The sequence below is a fragment of the Mirounga angustirostris genome, unplaced genomic scaffold, assembly GCF_029215605.1.
Source record: "Mirounga angustirostris isolate CCGP_5_RB_7025 unplaced genomic scaffold, mMirAng1.0.hap1 SCAF_10, whole genome shotgun sequence".
NCBI classification, from domain to species: Eukaryota; Metazoa; Chordata; class Mammalia; order Carnivora; family Phocidae; genus Mirounga; species Mirounga angustirostris.
In genome coordinates this window covers 130,791,751-130,806,914 of record NW_026991718.1, presented here as the reverse complement: position 1 = coordinate 130,806,914, position 15,164 = coordinate 130,791,751, and the positions used below count along the sequence as shown (strand labels likewise).

General features: G+C 41.4%; 1 protein-coding gene across 2 annotated transcripts in view; it reads right to left on the bottom strand.

Annotated features, from left to right (window-relative positions):
* DOK5 (docking protein 5) overlaps window positions 1–11,633 on the bottom strand; it is a 160,937-nt gene extending 149,304 nt beyond the window's left edge. The window contains exon 1 of one of the 2 annotated variants that reach the window (XM_045885975.3): window positions 11,041–11,633. In XM_045885975.3, coding sequence (XP_045741931.2) covers window positions 11,041–11,106 — 66 coding nt within the window. In that variant the 5' untranslated portion in view covers window positions 11,107–11,633. The remainder of the gene's footprint in view (window positions 1–11,040) is intronic. The other variant, XM_064573377.1, reaches the window with a different exon arrangement.
* Between the last annotated feature and the right edge of the window lie 3,531 nt (window positions 11,634–15,164).

Sequence of the window (15,164 nt, the reverse complement as noted above, 5' to 3'; positions counted from 1 at the left end):
CCATTAATGGAGATCTATTCAAACTGATGAAGACCTCTCAGGGCAAACTCCCCGGAAAAAGTTCCTTTCAAACCTCACTTCACACATTTTCCATCTGAATTCATGGATGTTGAGAACTAGACTAGTTTCATAACATCTAGATTTGGGGCCAATGTTGCTAGAATACAACTCGGGCTTAAAAAGTGGTTCTTTTGCAAATTAGCCAAAGTATCTGCATATTTACAGATGGAAACCTGGAGCCCTAAAGAAATTGTTCATCATATGAAGAGTTAATTTTGCTATAGGATTCAAAGAGGCATGATTTCTTGAAGGTTTTTAAAATAAATTTCTTTTATTGAGTTAATGTGTGGCTTTAAGATAATAAAATGCATTTTAAGACTTCAATTGCTTTCCTAAGCAGTGAAACTTGTATTAAGGAAAAGCTCTGAACTCAAACTAGTGTTTTAATTTAATTTGAGTTAGTCCATTCATAAGACAGACTTCTTTTTCTTTCTGTTAACCACTAAAGTAGTCATTGTAAACATGAGTGGAGAGAAGACAAAATCAAGGTTTGGGCAAATCTGAGATAAATTTGTGGGGGGGGGGTTAGGGTGAGAAGTGACATATACACTATGGTGATATCAGATGGAAGTTCCTTAAGAGGATGGTATTGAATACATGGGATATTTTTTCTTAGGACCCAATTTTTAAGATATTTGTATAAAATCAAGCCATATGGCCAGTATAAGTTTTACATGTAAGGGTTATAAAAACTATGGACTCTGAGAAACAAACTGAGGGTTCTAGAGGGGAGGGGGTGGGGGGATGGGTTAGCCTGGTGATGGGTATTAAGGAGGGCACGTAATGAATGGAGCACTGGGTGTTATACACAAACAATGAATCATGGAACACTACATCAAAAACTAATGATGTAATGTATGGTGATTAACATAACATAAAAAAAAAAAAACCTACTTAAGAAGAGAAGTACAATAGTGGTGAGTCTCCCAAGCTTAGTCATGCATAGGCCACCATTTGGATTTGTGCCATACTGAGTTCCACCACCTACCTTCCTACTTTTTGCCACTCTGTGGTATGATTGCACTATGAGTTAGTCATCCATTAAATAACTTTACTTTTTAAATTAAATAAGCTTATTTAAAGAGGAAGCTACACATTTTTATCTTAAATGGAAAACCAGTATCACTTGAAGGTAAATGTAAAATTTAATGCAATATAAAGTTAATGAATACAATAAAACATAAGATTGTTACCTGAAACCTCTGCATCTAAGTAGGGTTTTCTCCCTATTAAAAGGCCTTCAGGGAGTGCCTGGCTGGCTCAGTAGATAAAGCATGTGACTCTTGATCTCGGGGTTGTAAGTTCGAGCCCCATGTTGGGTACAGACATTACATAAAATAAAATCTTTAAAAAATAAAAATAAAATAAATAAAATAAAAAAGTAAAAGGACTTCAGGGCATCAGTTCTTTAAGATAAGTTGATTAAGAAGTAGCATTTTTCTTAGGATTCAATGTTACTGACCTCCCTAATAATTATTTTCTCTCAGGTTATATAATTCCCACATTTGGGGGCCACTACTAGAGTTAATAGGCAAAAATACTGTGGTTAGTCTTTTAATCAAAGGTCTGCTATTTGGACCAATATATTTATTTAACTCTATATTTTCTAATACGGTGTTTCATGAGTGGCTCCTAAATAAGTCCCATATTACAAAAATGTATTACTAAAGTTAACAGCAAGAGGAAAATAAAATGCCTTCTGTTTTTCATTACCAAAGCCATGAATCTTCTGCTGAGATGAGTGAATTAAGTTTTAGCAGCTTATTTTTCTTACAATGAACAACAAATATCACCTCAATCTTTCAACAATAAAAAAATAAAAATCAACATTATCACCATTCATTAAGTTCCTACAACTACGAGTCAGGCATAGGATTAAGAATTTGATATACTTATCCCTTATGAGAAGTATATTACTATCCTCATTTTTGTACATGATGAAGCAAAATTTCAGAAAGAATAGGCAATTTCCTCAAAGCCATAGAGTCAGTAAGTGGTCAAGTTGAGATCCAAGCTAAAGTGTCAGTCTCAAGTATATGCCATTTCCACCACGGAAAAAATAACGCCATCAATTCAGTTATGAAGGAAAGAAAGGAAGAAAGGAAGGAAGAAAAAAAGGAAAGGAGGGAGGAAGGAAGGAAGGAAGAGAGTATCCCAGCAAGATTTGTGGTAGCTACAGTCAAAATTATTCTAAATTTCATATCAAAAGGCAAAGGAACTAGAATATCTAAAACAATTTTGAAAAAGAAAAATAAAGTGGGCAGAATCAGCCTACCCTGTTTCAAGAGTTATTGTATAGCTATACATATAGACACATACAGACATACCGCTACATGTATTTGGGTACACAAAGCAATGGAACAGAATAAAGGACCTAAGAACAGAAACACATAAATATGTTCAATGGAGAAAAGACAGCCTTTCCACAAACAGTGCTGCAGCAATTGGCCATCCATAGGCAAAAAATGAATCTAGACCTAAATGCGCAACTTACACAAATATTAACTCAAGGGGCGCCTGGGTGGCTCAGTTGGTTGGGCGACTGCCTTCGGCTCAGGTCATGATCCTGGAGTCCTGGGATCGAGTCCCGCATCGGGCTCCCTGCTTGGTGGGGAGTCTGCTTCTCCCTCTGACCCTCCTCCCTCTCATGCTCTCTGTCTCTCATTCTCTCAAATAAATAAATAAAATCTTGAAAAAAAAAATTAACTCAAAATGGATCATGGGCTTAAAGGTTAAAGGTAATACCCTAAAACATCTAGAAAAAAACACTGGGAATCTTGAGCTGGGCAAAGTGTTAGTACCAAAAGCATGATCCACAAATGCCAAAAAAATAAATTGGATTTCATCACACTTAAAAACCTTTGTTCTGTGAAAGACCTTGTTGAGAAGATAGGAAATACAAGCTACCTACTGAGAGGAAACATTTAAGAACCACATGTCTGAAAGGATTGAGATCTAGAATATATAAAGAACATTCAAAATGCAACAGTCAAAAAACAGACAACCCAATTAGAAAATGGGCAAAAGATATGAACAGGTATTTTATCAAAATGCATGTCCAGATGGCAAATAAGACATGAAAAGATGCTCAACATTGCTACCCAATACGAAAATGTAAACCAAAACCACAATGAGCTATCACCACACATACGTCAGAATGTCTAAAATAAAAAATAGTGAGGACACCAAAACCTGGTGACAACATGAAATGCTAGCATGGACACAGAGAAACTGGATCATATGCTGCTGGTGTGAGGATAAAACGGTACAAACACTGTGAAAAGCAGTTGGGCAGTTTCTTTAAAAAACTAGACTTGCAAATACCAGTACCACCCAACAGTGGCACTCCTGGGCATTTACCTAGAGGTCTGAAAACCTATATTCCTTCAAAGATCTGTACACAAACATTTATATCTGCTTTCTCTGTAACAGCCCCAAAATGGAAATCACCCTAAATGTCCTTCAATAGATGAATGGCTAAGCAAACTATGGTCCATCCATTCCATGGGACACTATTTAACAGTAAAAGAAGAAATGAACCATGATACCCACAACAATCATGACAATTCCAGAGAATTATGCTGAGTTAAAAAAAGGGGAAAAAAAGAAAACCCAAATCCCAAAAGGTTCCATTTATATAATATTCTCAAAATGATAAAATTACAGAAATGAAAAACAGATTAGTGGTTGTCAGGGCTTTAGGACTGTAGGAGGGGGAGCAGTAGGGGAAGCTATAAAAGAACAACAGGAAGGACCCTATGGTGAGGGAATATTCTGTCTCTTGATTGTATACCAATGTCAGTATCTTGGTTGCAATACTGTACTATATACTTGAAGAATATTATCATTGGGAGAAACTGGGTATTAGAGACCTCTCTGCATTATTTCTTATAACTGCATGTGACTCTACTAGTATCTAAAAATAAAAAAAATCATTTAAAAATGAGACAGTGGTTTTTAATCTTTTGGAAGTTGTAGAGGGTGGGAGGTGAAAGGCCTGGGGGCAGGGTGGTCCAGACCTCTACAAGAATCTGATAAAAGCTATAAAGCATCACCCCAGAAAGGTCACCTGCATTCTATCCCCAGAGCCTACTTGAAGGACTCCACTCAAGAACATAATACACACAAGCTAACATTTATGTTCTCTGGGAACCAGGGCATGAAGAGAGACTTATTTTACTGCTAGTAAAATAAAGACAGCCCCCCAACTGCTTGGCAAAGATCAGATTCCAGATACTTATTCAAAATTTAGCCATCTGCATCCTAGAAAGAAGCTATTTTAAAACTTCAACATTCACACATATCTGTGGCATTTCTAAACTCACAATTTCATTTTGAATTTCAAAGGAACAGGGGTTGCAGGAGGGAGGCATCATAATCTCTTCCTGGTTTAGAATCTCCAAAGGCTTAATTTCCACCCAACTGGCATCAAATTCCTGGAGTTAAGAGGAAAATCAAATTTGACCTTCCTCATTTCACAAAAACGGAACAAGGAGATTTCTGCAGAAATCTTTGCACTTCAATATTTTATCTGTTACTCAGACTAATTCACCCTTAAGTATAGGGAATATATTAATCTCATGTTAACAATACAAGTCCAACAACAGACTGTCAATTCCTTGAGGGCCGTGACTGGACCTGTCTTATTTAAGGTGGTTTACCCTGATCTTATACTAGTACGCACTCAAGAAATATTTGATGAATGATAAAACAAATGAAAGCAAATATAGCCCAAATGAAAACTAAATTCTTAAAATATCCAAGATAATGATTTCTCATAAAAATTACAAAGCTGCTTAAGAAATAAATATTTCTAGTCAATGAATGAATATGACTAAAAAAATATGGCAGATATGGGGCAAAATATGGCAGATATGGGGAAAATCATCCCATCAGTAATTTTGTTTATGTTTACACACAAAATCACTAAATTGGCCATTCTTTGCTTAAGTTGGTTTTGGGGAGGATGATTAAAAGCATAAAAAATCATACACAATTAATCATAACATCCACAAAGGCCATCAAATAAAGACGACTAAAATACCAGCTGAAAAGCCCTTCTGACACAGAAACTGGAGAAGTCGATTCATCTGGGGGCAAAAATCGCTGAGTGGTCTTGACATAGGCATGTGTATTCAGTCTACATGATCATCAATTTCACCACTGCAAAGTTATCTCCAAAGCCTCTTTCTCTTGAGGATGAAAAACAGTGCTCCATGTATCTTACTGAATGGTTGAATTTTGATGTTAGGACTATAACTTTGTCGAGGTACTGTAAAAACCGTGGATCATCTATGGATCCTGAAACCCTAAAGGCACTATTATAGCTGCTTTGGCATAATGGGTCAGGTCAAACAGGGAAACAAAGGAGTGAGAAAATATTTCTGCCTAAATTCGGGCCATTAACTAACCAATTTTTCAAATCCATTCTCTACCACCCAAGAGAAAGACCCCCAAATTAACAGAAATACCTCCTAGTCTGATGCGCTCATTCAAACTGAAGTTTCATGGAGGTGAGTTTCTTCGTCTCTGATTATCTTTGTCATTTATCCCAGGGTCATGAAAAAGCTTACAAAGGCAAATATTCTTTCTAGACCTAGCATTATTGTCAAGCAATAGTTGCATTTATATATCAATTACTGCATGTGTATTGTTTGTTTTCCTAACTAAACAGCAAGTTCTTTGAGGATGAGAGTTATTGCAGTAGAGCCTCTATGCTAGGCTCTAGGCTCTATGCAGCCTGGGTTAATACCACTAACACTTCTTACTTTGGACAGAGGGTCTATACCATTCCCTGAAGCCATTCTTCCCTATTACTTGGGACCTCCATGAAAACTTCAGTTTGCAGTGTTTTCTGACAACTATGTAATCAGCCTCTTTCATTTATATAAATCAATCCCATCTTAAGAAGAGCTCTGGGGGCTCTTTTTGCCCCCAGATGAATCGACTTCTCCAGTTTCTGTGTCAGAAGGGCTTTTCAGCTGGTATTTTAGTCATCTTTATTTGATGGCCTTTGTGGATGTTATGATTAATTGTGTATGATTTTTTATGCTATTGCAGTAGAAGCAGTCAACATAATAGCCACCTAAGCATCATCATCCCTAACAGCCCTGGTAGTGAGAAATGGCAGTAATGAACATTAATTAGGTTTCCAATGTGTCAGGCATTGTGTGGAGCCCTTTGTGAGGATCATATATTAGGTGGGTACCATGAGTCTCCTTATTTTTACGGAAGACCGATGCTTACAAATGTTAAGGAACTCACCAAAAAAGCCACAGAACCAGTCGCTGACCTGGGATTTTAAGTCTCATGTCAGAGTGTATGCTCTTAAACCAGTTCACAGTGATGCATCCATTCATTCATTCAAGAAGTCTTCATCAGGAAGACTGTCGATGAAGTGCTGGGCACTATTCCAGCACTGGGGTTCAGCTATAATTAAAAGAGAAGTCACAGACCCCATGGAGCCTCATGTGCTATTTGGAGGATACAGACACTCAACATGTAAAACAAACAGACCAGTACGTGAGGGGATGATAAGTCTAGAGAGAAGAAATGGAAGGGATGTGGGGGAGGAGAAATAGAAGAAGATATGGGGGAGGAGGCAAGAAATAAAATTAAGTATCTGGAAGGCCTCAGGGAGCAGGTGGCATTTGAAGAAAGACTGAAGGAGATGAGGGAGCCAGCTGGGAAGAAATACTGGGGATAACAGCATTCCAAGCAGACAGAACAGCAAGAGAAAAGGTTCTGAGTCAGCAGGGGGCCTCTGAGCCCATCTAAGGCTCTTCCCCTGAATTGCATGGAAAGGCATTGGTGGTTTGAACAGCCAGGGGGACAAATTAGGAGATATTTTTTAATATTATAAGGAGGAGATGATGGGGACTTGGGCCAGGATGGTAGTGGCACATAGTATGAAAGACAGATTGTAGATATATTTCAAAGATAGAGCCCATAGGATCTTGTGATGGATTGGTTGTGGGGAGACAGACAAGAGCAGATAGAAATGCAACAGAGGTTTGGGGCGCCTGGGTGGCTCAGTTGGTTAAGCGAATGCCTTCGGCTCAGGTCATGATCCTGGAGTCCCGGGATCGAGTCCCGCATCGGGCTCCCTACTCGGCGGGGAGTCTGCTTCTCCCTCTGCCCTCTTCCCTCTCGTGCTCTCTGTCTCTCATTCTCTCTCTCTCAAATAAATAAATAAAATCTTAAAAAAAAAAAAAGATTGTTTAAAAAAAAAAAAAGAAATGCAACAGAGGTTTGTTTGCTGTTTTTTTGCTTGCCTGATTAATTTTTACCAGGGCAATTAAAATGTTGGGACCTCTAGTGGCCAAGATGCAGACTCCAGGAGAAGCTGGTTTGGAAGAAACAATCAAGGGTTTGGATGCATTAAGTTTGAGACTCTTAGTCATCCAGATGGGGATGCAGGCTAGACTGGAGAAGAGGCCCTTGATGTACAAGAGCATCATGATGTGATTTAAAGGCGAGTAATCGAGAGACTGCATGTAGATTAAGTGAATAGCTCTGAATTTAAACTCCGAGGCATGCAGGGCAATTATCGATTGGAAATTCTCTTTGTTGCAAAGGAAGAAACCAAGTGAGGACAGTTATATGACACCATCTAAGCCATACACTCAGGTTAATGATGTGCAAATCGCCTGATTCACCATCTCTCTAAGAAAACATTTTTAGTGTCTTTTGTGGATTAGCCAGATAATTAGAGACAATCGCCTCCTTTCCTCCCTCCCCAAGCCCCCCAAATTGTGGCACTGACATTTCTGAACAAACACTTTATCCAGGATGCAGCTTGAGACCTCCATGAACCATTGGAGCTCAAGCTGGAGAAGGCAGATGTAAAGGTACTGAGACTTTTGAGTTAAAGGAGTTGAATTTCATTAAGCCTTTTGATGTTTACAGAAAAGAGTAAGTCTGGATGGAAAATGATTGCTTAATTGCTTGAACTATATAGGATCTCAACTAAAAGTGACCATTTATCTTTGATTCATGTGAATGGAGCTAGTCTTAAAATGTCTCATGTCCCACTGTAAAATCACTTAAATGTATAGAATTTGTAAAAACTTCACTCAATGAAAACATCTAGATCTGAAAAGCCACTATGCCATTGGACACTTCTGGACAGAAAGATATCTATAATCCCCATATCCTTCCACCAATCCTCACTCACCTTTGATTATACCAAACAAATAATACAATCAGAATCAATGTTATGCTTTCATTACATATTCACAGATATTATCTTAGTCAATACTTCCAACATCATGAAATAGTGTTCACTGTACAGATTAGAAAACTGAGGCCAAGAGAAGTCAAGGTCATGGAGCTCATGAGTAATAGAAGCAGAATTGGCTCTTTCCTCCTTTTCCAAATCTGAGGGAGCATTCCTTGTCACAGCAGCTGCTTACCATGAAATGTTGTTTTCTTGTTTAATTATAAACCCCCCCAAACATGGTTCTAATCCACAGACACTTGTCTGGATTCCATATATAAAACAACTCTGTCATATTAGTTCCTCAAGAGGCTTATGAACTGCAAAGTCACACATCACCCTGTAGTTCAATGTGCACGTATGAGTGCCTACTTTGAACAGAAGTCATGCCGGAGCCCTGGCTGAAACTTACACAAGGCACATGCTGGTCTAGGCTCTATGCAGCCTGGGTTAATACCACTAACACTTCTTACTTTGGACAGAGGGTCTATACCATTCCCTGAAGCCATTCTTCCCTATTACTTGGGACCTCCATGAAAACTTCAGTTTGCAGTGTTTTCTGACAACTATGTAATCAGCCTCTTTCATTTATATAAATCAATCACATCTTAAGAAGACTTTTAAAAAATTAACTGGTGATAAAACCAGTATTAATAAATAAGACCAGATTTTACTGATTATGTCTTTGACCCTTCTCTCCATGAACAATAACCATCATTCTATAGATATTCTAAAATCTGCCTGAGTAGTAATGCAGACAAGATTAATAAATCCTGAGAAAGTAGACTGCTCACTGGCATCCAATATACAATATGTACAATATAAAATGAATACAAACTAAACTAAATTTCCTTTCCTTCTGCTTCAAATACCTGTCTGTAAACATTGGCACACATATAGGACCATATTATGTCAGCTGTAATAATATAGAAAAATAATCTTCATTACCATAAACTAGAAAGTCATGGTAACTAGTCTTTCAAAAAAATCACCAAGTGTCACAATTTGGCATACACTCCAATCCTTATGAATAATTCACATTTTGTGCATTAATAATGCATGTCTTCTTCCTATTGGAATGCTCCCTAACACAGAATGGATTTCTCTTATCAATTTCCTCAACTGACATGATGGAGTAAATCTAAAATTAGAATGGTGTTTTTAATGCTCCCTTTAAAACTGTAACAACTCAGCTGGCCCTTAAGGTTATCAAAAACATAAAGCTCCTGTTATTTCTTGCCCTTTGCATGGGAGTCACTAGGTTAAGTACCCTAACAATAGTTACTCCTGCTGATGAGAAGAGTATGTGCATGGCGGAAAAGATCAAAGAAACTTGCACAGGGCTGATAGGGATTGGTTAGTTCTGTTACAGTTCTTCCTAATTATATATGTATATATTCACAGTAACACGGGACATAATTGCTAAAACATGGTAACCAGCAGGGAAAAAAAGAAAGAAAGCAAGCAAAGGGTCAAAACAAATCAGGCAAGAGTTTCTAATAATTACAGATGTTTCCTCTCATCCTCCCTAGCTGGTTACCACTGTGAAATCTCTTTTCAATTTTCAGTAAAATTATCTAGCACATAAAAAAGTACAAAGACCAAGGAAGAGAAAGGTGCCAATGACACGTTATTTGTGGGGAAAGACATTCAATTTATCACTGTAACTATACTCCCAGTGTGGTCATTGCACACCATTGCTGATATTATTTCAGACATTACTAAACTTTCTGCCCACCCCCAACATCCAAACACACCCACTAAACAAAAACAGCAACAATATTTGACACAAAGCAAAGAGAAATGAGGTAGGTTGGAATCTGGGGGGAAAAAAATCAGTCCAGTATCATCCCCTTCTCTGGAGAATTCCTTCACCATCACTCCATCTCAAAGAGAAGCTGCATGAGTTCTGTCTGAAGTCCTATCAATGAATAGCAAAGGGAAAGGGGGCAAAAGAGAGCCATCCCTATGCCAACATCTGTCCCCTACAAGTACCCTCAGGCTCATTCATTCTTTCTTGTGGTTCATATTTAGGGAGCACCTGCTCTGTGCCAGGTATTATGTTCCACCCTAAATAATCTTCCATTGGGTTTCCAATGTGTATTCCAGCAACAGAAATCCACCACCCGGGATAAGGAAGAGAGAAAATTCAGATTCGGGTATCCACCCCAAGTTGGCCTGGCCAGAGGCCAGCACACACCGCCTTAGCCAACACCTGGGACAGCGGTGGGTCATTGTCCAGGATTCGATGCCCAAAGAGACCTTCCGCTTGGCAGCAGTGTCTCCCTGGGGTCAGGGGGTCACTGACCTTGTTCACACCGAGAGCGCCTGCCCTCTTCCTCAGCTAGCCTCCCACCCCCTGGAAAAGTTAAGTTGGCAGCGAGTGCGAAGAGGGGCACCAGGGGCATCCTGCAGGCTCAGCACCCCCAGCCGGCTTTCTCAGCTCCAACTCCCTTGGCTACCGAGAAATATTTATTTCCAGTCGATGCGCTCCAGTGGCTACTGAAGCCGAACACGCGGCCACCATCAGAAAGCCAAGTCATCCGAGAGATAAAGACAGATCCATTACATACCTAGACCCGGCTTTACAAAAGGGGCAGCCGCAGGCGATTGTGAATTTCGGCTGAGAAAGCCACAGTGCAATTCACCAGCGCGCAGCCGGGGAATCTCCTGCCAGCCTCCAGGGATGCTGGCGAAGGATGAAGACAATTGAACGCACGAACAGGGGAAAAAAAAAAAAAAAAAAAAAGGATCATACTTACCCCTAGGCGTCTGCTCCGGATCCTCACGTACCCTTGTTTCACTATGTCATTAAAATTGGAAGCCATCCCGGGCAGCCGGTGACCCCCCTCACCCGAGCACCCGCACCCGAAGTGGCTTTGGGGAGGGTTAAGGGCAGGGTCAGGAGAAAGTTGAAAAGGCGAAGCTGCTTCGGCTGCGGCTCGGCGCGGCTTTAGAAGGCGCACATCACTTTGTCCCCCGAACCCCTGAAAGTGGGCGGCCGGCTGGCAGCCACTTTGGGGGAGCGCGGAGAGCGCAGCGCAGCGCCGCGAGGCGAGGCTGGAGCGCCGCCGTCAGCTGACTCATCAGCCAGCCTGCCAGGAGGAGGAGCGGCGGCTGCTCAGGGCTGCAGCCCTGCCTCTTCCCGGGGCCCGGCAGGGGGGGGGGCGGGGGGAGGGGCGGGAGGTAGGGCAGGAGGAGGAGGAGGTAGAGGGAAGAGAAGGACGACCGCGGAGTGGTGGGAGCCCCCGCCACCCGGCCCTGCCGAGGTGGAGGAGCCGCGCGGGTCCCAGCGCCCGGCTGCGGCCACCCGAGGGCGGCCACCCCTGAACGCGCTCGCACCCCTCCCCTCCCCTCCGCTCCCGCCCACCTTGCCCGACCCGCCTCCCCTTCCGATGCCTCCCCGCCTCCAGGACCCCGGGCGCGCCCCAGCCCGCCCCCGCACCTGGCCGACAGCCTGCCGAGATAGCGCGCCCTCTCTTCTCGCTCTGGCGGCTGATTTTAGGAGGAGAAGAAATTTCACTTTTTCACAGCCACCGCCTACCCCGCCTCTCCCTTCAGCCCCATCTCTTTTGAAGGGCCGATTTTTACCTCTGTTGTGCGGGTGTCCGGGGAGGCGGTGTTGCCGTGGTTTGCCTTGACCTTGGCATAGGAGGGGAGGGAAATTGCCCTGGCTTAAGCTACATAAGAGCTTCCTCCGGTTTCCTTGGCATCCTGGACCCAGCCTTCGGTGGTATCATTTGCTACATTTTCCTTGTTTGAGCTTGTCTTTCCCGCCCGAATGGAAGTTTCCCAGGGGCTAACCCTTGGCCTCATTAATATGTGTACCCCCAAAGCCTAGTCCGTAGCAGGTGCTTGATAAATTCTTAGTGCCTGTCAAAGCTCTAAGCCGCATGCACGGATTAACTCACTTAAACTCCCCTGTACCTATGAGATACGTCTTCCCTTATGTAAATACCAGGCCCATATTTATACCCCAGTAGCCTAGCAATGGAGCTCTCAGAACCATTAAGGGATACTGCCTATAGAATAAGACGAAAAGGGGAACAGATTTTGCACTCACTGCCCCTGAATGCACTACCCTCCTGAAGCATGCTTGAGTTGATACCCACTGACATTTATTGGGCACCAGGCTGCCAGACATGGTCCTAATACTGTTAAAGGAATAATGAGATACCTACTATCCCGCACATTTACCAATGAGATACTACTATCGCGCACATGGAAACTGAAGCTCCAACAAATTGAGACTTGCCCCAGGTACCACAGGACAGGGACTGAAGGGAGATATGTGTGATACCAGCTTTGTCCTATAGCCCTTCTGAAGAGCAGACGTCATGAGGGAGGGAGCTTCCTTCCTTTCCAAGGAAGATCTTTCTAATCATTTGCCCTGTCTGCAAAGGCACAAAGACAGCATCAGAAATGGACAGTTCTTGTTCACGGGAGGTGACCAAACCAAGGCTGGATGACCTGTGGTCAGAGCTATGGAGAACAAAGTTCATTTATTGAGTGGACTATTTGACCTGATGAGATTTGAAGACCTTTCAACTCTAAGATTGTATCAATCTTGCCTTTCTGGCCAGGAACGCTAGCTTTTAGTCACTTTGGTTTGGTACGTGTCAGATAAAAAAGAGAATCACCCAAGAATGTGTCGTAGGAGGACTGAGACAATCAAAAGGCAAATATTCTGGAAGGAGAATGCTTTTTGCTATCTAGTAAATCATTAGCTCTGTCATTGTGTTGCCATTTGATATAAATGATGTTTTAAGTTTAAATCTCTCACCAAAGAAGGATGAAATAAAATCATTTGATTAGTTCTTTTTGAAGGCTTAGAACTTAAAAAAATACTGTCCATGGTTGCCACGAAATAGATGTGTTCATGGAAGACATTTATCTAACACATCTCTATAGACCAAATCAACAGTATCATAGAAACAAAGAATGAGGCATAAGGACCTAGAAGTGAATGGCTCAAGATAAAAGAATTACCGACAAAACCTGAAGCTGAGAAATCCATCCCGTGATAATTAATGTTGAGTATAATCTACATCCATAAATAATTAAGCCAGACATGAGGAAACTAGAATCAAACTAGAAAATATCAAACTGGTTGTGAAGAGACAAGTGATTTTTTTTTAACTGCAGGACAGAACCCAATATATGGTTTTATTTGTTTGTTTGTTTTTGGTTAAATCAAACCATTAAATGTGGAAAATACACAGATTGTACTATTCATAGGATGGACAGCCACTTGTTCTTGTCCAAAACGTGTAATACACAACCGTGGCAGAAGAGGAAAAGAGGAATTCAGAGATATACAAGTATAAGTATGTGCATATATATATATATGTAGTGCTTATAGATTTGCATAGTGCACAACTCACAAAACTATTCGCTGCGAAATGAACATAGTCACACACAATTCAGTTTCACTGGGGATAAGGGTGACACACAGACAGAAATCATTATTTGGGGCACCTGGGTGGCTCAGTCAGTTAAGCATCCTACTCTTGATTTTGGCTCACATCATAATCTCGGGGTCCTGCGATCAAGCCCCACATAGGGCTCTGAGCTCAGTGGGGAGTCTGCTTGTCTCCCTCTCCCTCTCCCCCTGCTCTCTCTTTCTCTCTCTCTAAAATAAATCATTTTAAAAAATCATTATTTCAATCCCTGTTTTTAACTCAATTTCCAACACTTTAAGCTTCTTATTTGTTTCCTCAGCATCCAAACTCCCTTCTGCCAACAGTGGTCATCACATTCACTTTGAGTATGCTTAATCCCTTGCTCTCGGTCTAAACTGGGGGAATAAGAGTTGATTGCATTAAAATGAAATAAGTGTGAGATCAAAATGAATTACATACAGTAGTACTTTTCTCTTCTTTGGACATCTTGTTGATAAGAAGCAAAACTGTGTCATGAATTGAAATAGAAGTTCATAACCACCATGTTGCAGAGCCAGAAATTAATCCATAGTTCCCCTACTCCGACATATTCAAAGTGGAAACCCACTCTAGCCTGAAACATGAATGACTCATGCCATTCCCTCGGTATTCCATTCAGCCAACTATTATTATTATTATAAAGCTCTTCAGGACAGAAAATTATGTGCAGAAATCCAGAGGCTTCTGCACTTTTCCAGAGTAGGTGATGGGTTCCCATGCTTCGCCCAAGAAGAGTGTACTTTCACCAAGTACCGCAAAGTACCAGGGCAGAGGCTGAAATGGCACTTGTCCAGTATCTTTACCAAAAATAGCTTGAGCTTTGGCCCCATTGCAGGCTGCTCTCAGTGGGAGAGTCCAGAAACAGGCAGCCTTTCCCCTGGCAAGGGGAGACAGTGCTAATGAAAATGATTTGGCTATCACTAAGGAGAGAGGGTATTTGCTGGGCGGCCAGGTCCCCCTCCACCAGTCCTTACCCACCTAAAGAAGGATGGCTTGGAAGATGACACTGAAATCAGGTGAGAGAAAACCTGGAAGCAGGTCTGCTTCTGTCATTCATTGCTTCCTTGTTTCCGTCCTGCCTTCAACAAATATTGACTGAGGACCTGCTATGGGTGGAGACTGTCCACAGTAAGTTTTCACTCACATACACAACACACACACACACACACACACCCCACACACAAACAAAATCCTTGTCACCACGGGGCCTATATCCCAGGAGGAGAGAGAAAAAACAAACAAGCAGATAAATAGTTTAAATAACTATAGATGACAGTTTAAAGAACAGAAGTGGTATGTTATGTGGGGGGTAAAGGAAGCCTTACTTTGAGTAAGAGAGAGTCAGGGAAGACTTCTCTGAGGAGGTGATATTTAAGCTAAGACACAAAAGATGGGAAGAAGCTATGGGAAATGTTGGGGAGGTGCATTCCAGCTAGAGTGAAGAG